The sequence below is a fragment of the Pseudoliparis swirei genome, chromosome 17, assembly GCF_029220125.1.
Source record: "Pseudoliparis swirei isolate HS2019 ecotype Mariana Trench chromosome 17, NWPU_hadal_v1, whole genome shotgun sequence".
Classification (NCBI taxonomy): Eukaryota; Metazoa; Chordata; class Actinopteri; order Perciformes; family Liparidae; genus Pseudoliparis; species Pseudoliparis swirei.
This window is the reverse complement of record NC_079404.1, coordinates 15,846,593-15,856,291: the sequence shown is the minus strand read 5'-3', so window position 1 is coordinate 15,856,291 and position 9,699 is coordinate 15,846,593. Positions and strand designations below refer to the sequence as shown.

Sequence of the window (9,699 nt, the reverse complement as noted above, 5' to 3'; positions counted from 1 at the left end):
GCCTGAGGACACAATGAAGCAGTGTGTCCTCGTTCCGCACGATGCAGCGAGATGCGACGGAGGAGACGACGCGCTTTCTCACACGATCAGGGACGTTTTGGCTCGATTGCAGCGAGAGATCAGCTCAAGGTTTGTCACATCCGATACACGAACATCACCGCATCTCGGTTTTTTTTTTCCCTGGCAAGAAATGATTGAAAGCGTAAGAAACAACAGCCACACCGAGCCACCGGCACACGACCGAGCTGGAGAGCATCCTGCTGCCGAGCATGGAAAACGCGATATGAATAATAAAGGGAAGTCTCTCACTGTTCCCCACGGCTGTCAAACCATATATGTGTGATGTGCAGTTTCTGATATGGTGCAGCTTTCAAGGATGATTGCGCCAATACGGAGGCTGCCGTAGTCTACTAAAATCAACAACTCTCTCTTTTGGAGATGCGACTTACTCATAATACCAGTTGTCCAGATTTAATTTGGAATATTCGAAAGCATCAGCGACTATTAGTGAGCAGAAGTATTCCTTCGTCTGTATTCATTCTGGTCCAGTGGTTGATAATGCTCCTGAATTGAATGCCCCCTCCCCCCCTCATAACGTCTATAGGATTCAATAGGCATCACACTGACACCCCAACCCCCTCATCCCCCTACCCCTAAACACAGGGGGTAGTTTCTTTATTTCCAAATGACATGCAAACTAAAATCCATGAATCACATAGGAATGATGAACAGTACTAATTGAAATGGTGTTCAGTATTTGCCTATCCCAGTTCATTACTCTATGAGCCCCTGGATGAACAGCACCACCTTCTGTGAGAATGTAGCTTCTCCATGTGTCTCCATGAGATGCTGCTTCAAGGCTTTGAAGGCAGCCATTAATGTAATTTGCAGTGAGATGATAAACAGAGGGATGTGTGTTTCTGCTTGAGCAGATAGTCAGATTTGCCAAGCGCTCCAGTGACTCTTGAATATGTAAAAGTGCTCAGCTCAAGTGCTTCAGCCTGACAGTTAGATGGCTATGGTGTATTAAGCTCAGATAATTGGGTGATATTTACTTACAGAGCACACAATCACTCCACAAAACTGTGTCTTTCTCCACTAACGATATGCTTTGTAGAAATTATTCACTGCCTTGACAGGTCCAAATGCTGTGTGTGTGTGTGTGTGTGTGTGTGGACTACACTTATTTTTCAGTAACATGAAAGTTGACAATGTATTCGGAATTAAGAAATTAGTTGAACTGAATCATTTTAGATGATGTCAGAAAAATGTATTTATTCAAAGGTCTTTCGGGGGAGCAATGTCACACCAACACGAGGCTACATAAATGTGCCTCGTCTTCCCAACTAATTTGCCTCAATATTTATGAATTCAGGTTGCTTGGATAGCCTTTAAATATGGCAGAGTAACACAATATACTTCCAAAGGATGGCAAGGATACCACAGTGGAAACTGCTAATAGTGATCAAGTGGTCCGCTTACAGTGTACATTTTGTCTCTTTTCATACGTGACAAACTGCGACATTTAAATCGACGGGAGAACAAATATATTCTTCTCTAGATGCAAAACATAGTCTCCTCAAAGTTAATTACAATCTTCCAGAAGCCAGCCGACGAGATGCTATAGCAGGTTGATAATAAGAGAGATCTGGTTGTGATGCATAGCATGACTTGTGATGCATCTTCATCTGATTATTACCCACAATATAATGCTCAAAAGATCACCTGACTGTCGACATGTTGAGGCTTGTGCCTTCATGGTTATTTATTAATCTTCGCCAATCGGTTGATTCCCAATCCTGATACAGTACAATGGGGCCACTCAGCAAGACTCCCGTCCTGAGTCCATGTGAAGGAGATGGGGGTGCTGAAACCACACAGCGCTTGAGGTTCCTTTTACCGTGTCCCCTGACCCAGTGCCATATGGAAGAGTTCACAGTGAAGCTCTGTTTACAATAACTCCCTCCCTCTCATCCGCCTTCTTCTTTATCATCGACCAAGCAATGCCGTCTTTTTCTGGGTTTCTCAGAAATGAGGCAAACGTGTTTAAAAAAGAGGTGTGTTGCACAAACTCCTGGACATTCCTCTGGTTTTAGATCAATGCAACTGTTGTTTTGAGCTCAGATGATACATTATTTCATTTTCCCTTTCGTGTTTCTCTCCCATTTTTTATGGTTTTTGTCTTCAACTTAATCCAATATGTATTTTGTATGCCTCATTTGTTCCACCCTTAGCTGTATCTCTTATTTGTATGTTACGGCCTGTGCACCTCAAGGCAACCATGTCATCATAAACCAGTAAACGCATGCATTTTGCATATCTCCGTCTCAACTGAAGTGTCTTTCTTCTTGCAGAATGAAGCTTTAGCCTCTGCATGACGAGCTATGACCAGCACGCAGACCAGACTCTAGACGTCCAGTTACAAAGCCAGGACTCAAGAATGAAGACCAAGTATGCGATTGTCTTCATCTGTATCGTGGCCCTGGTCATCATTGAAAAGGAAAGCAACATCCTATCAAGGTAAGAGAATAAATAACAACCTGTTAAGTCACAGGAGAAATGTATTCCTTTGAATGGAGTCACACTTCTGCGATTTGAGAAGTACCACTCTCGAAAAACATCTGTGCCAGGCCCTGTTTCTATGGTGGAGGTGGAGCCTCAAGGCCGCCTTGTAACTTCGAAGCAGCCTTTTGTAACTTAAGGCCTTCTTCGGATTTCTGAGGACCATCTTCCCAAATAAATGAGTAAACAACAAAAATGATGGACTGCAAATATCAGTTTTGTCACTGTCAGCCGTATTGAGCGAAATAGATATTCTGCTTGCCCTATACCATCACTGTTGCTCTTATGAATCCAAATGTAATGTATTTAGGTTCTGTTGTGGCTGGATTTCTTCCTTCTCGGTCCATCCTGACTAATCTCTTACCCTGATGCATATAAAGTTGTATCTCTCGTATCTGACTGCTGGTGAGACGCCACAGGATACAGGATACTCACACACTGGACCTCAGTAATCAAACACACACAGAACACAGAGAGTTTGGATCAGAGTTCACTTCACGTAGATTTATTTATAACCAACAGTTTAACAAATAAACCTGAGCTCGGTCCGGTGTTAAAGACAACAACCTCCCTCCACATCTGTCTTTCCCAACTCCCGAACAAACATATTGACTTAATATTTATACCATCACACCCAAGGCATGTGCCGCCTCCGTCCACTCCCTCATTACATATTTTTTCTCGTCACTGAGTTTGACCCCTGCCCTCGTTCAAGTCGGTTACTTTAAGGAATCTGGAGGTTTGTTGCTGACATCTCCCCCCTCGTTTCTCTCTTATTGTTATTTTGTCTGAGCATCCCGGTCCCTGCTCTGCAGTCTTTTATCTACCGGTTAATACTGGACCACCACAAGGCCGCTGTGTCTATCTATGTCTGGCGTTCTTAAACCTTGTCTCAGGGAGAGAGCTGTGTGCCCTCTAAATCCTCTTTGTAGATGTAATTTAAGCCTAATATAACACAAAGGAAAAGTTTAACACACGCTATATATATATACACTACCGTTCAAAAGTTTGGGGTCATCCAGACAATTTCGTGTCTTCCATGAGAACTCACTTTTCTTTATCAAATGAATTGAACATTGAATAGAAAATATAGTCAAGACATTGACAAGGTTAGAAATAATGATTAATATTTGAAGTATTAATTTTGTTCTTCAAACTTCAAGCTCAAAGGAAGGCCAGTTGTATAGCTTATATCACCAGCATAACTGTTTTCAGCTGTGCTAACATAATTGCACAAGGGTTTTCTAATCAGATATTAGTCTTCTAAGGCGATTAGCAAACACAATGTACCATTAGAACACTGGAGTGATAGTTGATGGAAATGGGCCTCTATACACCTATGGAGATATTTCATTAGAAACCAGATGTTTCCACCTAGAATAGTCATTTACCACATTAACAATGTATAGTGTGTATTTTTGATTAATGTTATCTTTATTGAAAAAACAGTGCTTTTCTTTGAAAAATAAAGACATTTCTCAGTGACCCCAAACTTTTGAACGGTAGTGTATATATATATATATCTATATATATATATATATTTATATATATATGTTGTGGAAGCACACAATTTGAAACATTTTATCCACCACAGTTCAGATAGCCTCAGCACACCTTGAGAGACGTTAGTAAAGCAGGGTTGTCTCCCACATTACTTTTTCCTATCAAAATCACATCCATTTTATGTCTCTGCATCCGAGGAAGGTTAGCTAGCCCGGGGACGTGTCCTGATTGGCGTGGCGATAATCAAACGGAAGTGGTCATTGAAATTATTCTAAGACATTTTTTTATTTGTGGGAATTCTATTTGTTTGAATTCTACGTAGCTTTGTACATGACCAAAAACTGACATTTTTTAAATTAATCTAGCCCCTTGGCATCCTCTCCGCTGCCTACTGGTTGCGAATAACTGCATTAATATGAATAATATTGAGGTAAATGTGCTTATTGACTTTCCTGCTGAGTTATATGATGAGATTTATACCATTGTCATATACTAATATCATATTGCTCTTCTCATGTCACTCAGAAAGAAAGTGAATCAATTTGTTTCCCATAATAACCCTCTATTCCTACAGGAGCTCCATGTCAAAGTGTCAGTGAAATGTAAAACATAGGACCTTCCTCAGGTGTTTCTACTACTCATCCAGCCTCTCTATCTGTACAGGGTCTCTGATAAACTGATCCAGAGGCAGACCCCACAGCAGACCCCACAGCCTCCCCTGGATTACAGCAACGCAACACAAATTGGCTCCCTGACGATGTTCAAAATGCTGCTCTCTAAACTGACCGGTGCAAAAGTGAATTACTCAAGTCTCTCCGAGGAGCAGGAGGAGGACGAACTAGATGACTTGGGCACATACAGATTTAACGGCGGCCAGAGGCACATCTTACTCATGGCCACCACGCGAACAGGTTCCTCATTTGTGGGGGAACTTTTCAACCAGCACGGGGAACAAATGTTCTACCTGTTTGAGCCTTTGTGGCACGTGGAGCGCATGCTGACCACGGCCTCAGAGGCCAACAACGGAACAGTGTTGGCAGGAATCTACCGGGATGTACTCCAGGGGCTCTTCCTGTGCGATTTCTCCCCCCTGGAGAAGTTCATCTCTCCCCCACCTCAGGACCACATTACCCCGGCTCTCTTCCGCAGAGAGTCTAGTTTATCGCTCTGTGAAGAATCGGTCTGCAGTCCTGTAGCCAAAGATGTTTTTGAAAGGTATTGTTCTACAAACTCACTGTTGTTGATCAGGTTTACTATGTGGGTTGATTCTGAAATAATAACAATAATTTAACTCTGTGATACAGTTGCAAAGAGGAAGGGGCAGTAGTACTTTTTCTTCCTGTGAAAGTTTTCTTTTATTTGATATCCTGTTCTTCAACATAGAAATCGAGAAGGTCCTGAATAATTTGACAATACAATACATGTATGCCATGTTAACAGGGGATGTTAATAAGTAACTGTTTAACAGTTAACTGACAATTAGAAGACTGATTTATGCTTTCAGTTTCACACTTAAAATAAATATTAGGTAAAAAAATAAACAAACCAAAAAGTTAGGTGAGTCTGAGCCGGAGTCAACGCGAACCTCAGGGCTAACCACTCTTACTTTGATCAACAGGTGGTTAGCAAAACACCGGGGGCTCGGCTTTGGTTTTAAGGAGTTGTAGAATGTATTCACCAAAAAATAAATTCATCTGCATACTCTGTCGACCAGATATTCGCCTATGTTACCAAGAGCTTGCAAAACACTGGCGTAAACCTACACAGTGTATACGAGGCAGACACTCAGCTGAACTAAATAATTTGTCCGAGACTAAAGTGGCTGCATGCGTCTACGGCAATGCAAGTCACATCGTGGATGGTTTGTGTGTTATGGTTCAACTTGTTCAACCACAGCAACCATGCATGCAAGGCACTAATCATGTGGGTTAGCGATTAATAAATGGTTGACGAAGGGGTGGCTATCGGGGTAGGGAAGAAAAAAAGTTGACTAATGTTAACTCCTAATGTTAACCCCCAAGGAGTTGCAGCCCTTTGAGCAACTTCATGTTGCTTGGTGATTAAATGCCGCCTATCAAAACGAGTTAGAGAGACAAGCAAAATGCCTGAAATTATTCCTTCCTCTTTGCAACTCTATAAAAGATATCTATGATATATATATATATATAATCATACACAAACTATACCACTCTTGTCCTAGGTACCACTGTAAGACTCGTCGCTGTGGGCCGCTGAACTTGACCCTGGCATCTGAATCCTGCCTCTCCAAGCAACACCACGCCATTAAAACTGTCCGTGTGCGTCAGCTGGACACATTGCAGCCTTTGGTGGAGGATCCTCGTCTGGATGTGAGAGTGATCCAGCTGGTCCGAGATCCACGTGCCATCTTAGCATCCCGCATGGTGGCTTTCTCTTCCAAATACCAGACGTGGAAGGCCTGGGCGCAGGACGGCCAGGTCCCCGAAGACGATGAGGAGGTGAAGAGGCTCAAAGGAAACTGCGACCAGATCAGGATGTCAGCGGAGGTGGGACTAAGCCAACCTCGCTGGCTGAGGAGACGCTACATGTTGGTGCGTTATGAGGATATTGCCCGCTACCCCATGCAGAAGGCAGAGGAAATGTACAGATTCACGGGGATACCATTTAGTTCCCAAGCTCGGGAGTGGATACTGAGGAACACCCAGACCACACGGGAAGCTAGCGGGATTTACTCCACGCAGAAGAACTCATCAGAGCAGGCAGAGAAATGGAGATTTAACATTCCCTTCACTCTGGCTCAGGTAGTGCAGAGAGTGTGTGGTCCCACCATGAAGATATTTGGGTACAGATTTGTGGATGACGAAAAGACACTGATCAACAAGTCTATCAGTTTGCTTGAAGATAAACTATTTAATTAAACGAGAGGTCAAAAATGTAGCTCGGAATTTGCTAAACGGTGCATGCGATGGACCGGATCCATGAGAAGCCATTATTTCACTGACCAAAATTAGTACGCAACAATGCTGTAAAGTCACACACTATTTTACTGCTGCCAGTAAGATTTGGGCTATTAAATAATATTCATACTCACCAATGATGTGCCTCATTGTGACAAATGAAGAGCCACTGAAGAAAGAAAGTATTTATTTACATACTACGTTCACTGAGAGGCCCGGTACTCAAGCTTTGTGGCGCTTTGTATTTCATTCAAAATGAAATAAGCATAGATGTCAGGCCTGACTTGTATGAGATTATTATGTCAGATTGTATTGATAGTTTATCGTGTTTAGACATTCAGGGATGAAGTACAGTGAAAGGGATTTGTGTTTGGTTTGTTTGTGTGTTTGAGTCTGAAAGAGAAGAGGTTTCTGTTTCAAGGGTTTATGACGCTTAATTCAACCCGTCTTTTAATACATCTGTACGAGGAAACTGATAGAATCGATTTAGATTAAACCTGATGTGCTTTCATAAGGCTTTACATATCCGACTCAGGTGAGGTGAATGTGGCAGATCTTTAATGTATTTAACCAAATGCCATTTAAAGCAATTCTCAATATACCATAACAAGATATATAATACTCATGAGGATATATATGAGAAGCTATAAAATATATATCTAACTCGAGATACCTACATGTGTCTTTACCATACAAGTGTTGCCTTTCCTTTAAGACAGTAGCCAGAGTAGTAATGTATTTCCCAGTACTGCCTCCTCACCTCTAAGGAAACAGGCAGGTTGAGTGTTTCATTTACAAAAGTGGCTTCTGGACTGAACTGTGTGTTCATGGACACACATTCTTGTTTTATTCACCTCCCAACTTAAAGAAATAAAATCACCAGATATATTAAAGCCTGCTAAATTCTAAATGTTCCCCTTTTTAAATGTATTAGTCATGAGATTTTAGGATATGTTGATGTTTTGGGTGCCAACTAATGTAAAATAATAAGATTGTATGTAACTATTAATATGGCCTATCATTTTAAGTGAAGCCCAGGTGTTGTTGCGTTAACTGTCACTCTCGGTCTATAAAGGTATTCACTGAGGCGCTAGCTCAATAGAAGCATTGTGTACTGCCGTGCTGCTCATGAGGGATATGCATTAGAGGTATATATAGTAGGGGGCTTATACTAACTTAGGGTTTAAAACAAGAATATGAATAAATTATGACTGGCAAGCTTTGCCCAAACTCACTACTGAAGTATATTAAGCCAAAAAGGGAATACTATGAAATATCAAGTTCTAGTGAGAGAATACGTTTATGCAACCAATTCAGATTCCTGACAAAGTTCATAAAGTGTGTTTGACTGTGTTTGACTGTAATACGATGGTGGTTTAACAAAAGCATCATAGGGATATGATGCTTTTGTGAACTTGAATTAAATGTTTTTTATGGTGGAAGAATATTTACAGCAGAGCTGTTTTAAAGTGTTTTGCAGCAAATCCAGTCTCAACTTTTGTCAACGCAAGTCTTAATTCATGTCTTCGTCTCTTCATCGGTGAAGGCAAGTTAGCTACAAGTGTGTCAGGAATGCCACAATATTTGAACTTTCCAAAGCTCTTTTAATCGTGATTTTTGCAGAGGCCAATACGTAGCCTATTCATGTGCTGTGGCTTTGCAAGTCTTACTTTGACCATGTCAACACCCGAGACATTCATATTTTGCTTTCAGGGAGTCAAGTCTTGTCCTTTTTTTGGGGACTTAAATCCTACTTGAGTACGTCTACAGCTTTCGTTAACAAAAACAGTTTGTCAAAGTTTCTTCAATAACTTACTGTCAGTGGTTACTTTTAGAAATAAGTTAACAGAAGAAACCAAGGGTCAAAGTACATACTATGCTAAAGCAACTACAAATGTATCACATGTACATGTTAGTTTATTCTATTGAGATAGTAAATACAAATATGTTAATGTTCTAAAATGATGATTTTAAGCTATGAAGCCATCAGTATTTTTTTTCTCTAATGTGCATATGCTGTTTCTGTCAAACATAAGTCTTTTTTTTTTTTTGCAGTTCAAGAATCTAAAATAAAACCAGCAGTTGCTCACCATTTCGCATGTAGTGTGCAGTGCGCCAAAAATACATTACTGCTCAAGGCATCTGCCACCAGAGGAAGTGGAGCAGTTCTAGAGAAGTGTTTCTGGTTTTCAATGTGTAAGTTTTAAACTGTAAATACTTTCATGTGAACACAGTGTATCCCTCTCAGAGTACATTTCAACTGAATCAGAGTGGGGGAGGATATTAACCCGAGATATTTACAGTAATTAGACACAATCCCAGAGGGAATGGGGGGTTAAAATAACGTCCATTGGCTAAAATATCACATGTTAAGTACATAGAACATGACTTGAGTCATGTATGTACCCCAGGTGTTTTTCAATGTGATTAATTCACCTGAAGAAAAATATATATATATATATATATTTTAACTGATGTTAATGAATACTACACAGACCACAGTGAAAAGGTAATGTCATATTTTTTGGGAAGTGAAGTGGATTTTTATTTTACACTGCAAATAAAGGCATCAACCAGTCACATTGTGTGTACACTCTATATTGTACAAAAACATGGAGAATCTATAATCCGAACCAATATGGCAAACTTTGATGAGTCCTTTCAACCTTGACACACCGTAGAGCAGATCCATTCTGTT

At 40.8% G+C, this 9,699-nt stretch overlaps 1 protein-coding gene across 1 annotated transcript; it reads left to right on the top strand.

The window, feature by feature from the left end:
- The first annotated feature begins 2,440 nt into the window (after positions 1-2,440).
- On the top strand, positions 2,441-6,977 carry chst3a (carbohydrate (chondroitin 6) sulfotransferase 3a). The gene is made up of 3 exons (XM_056435794.1): positions 2,441-2,520; positions 4,729-5,280; positions 6,266-6,977. Exons 1-3 carry the CDS (start codon positions 2,441-2,443, stop codon positions 6,960-6,962), a joined length of 1,329 nt encoding a protein of 442 aa, XP_056291769.1. The 3' UTR covers positions 6,963-6,977.
- The last annotated feature ends 2,722 nt before the right edge of the window (positions 6,978-9,699 follow it).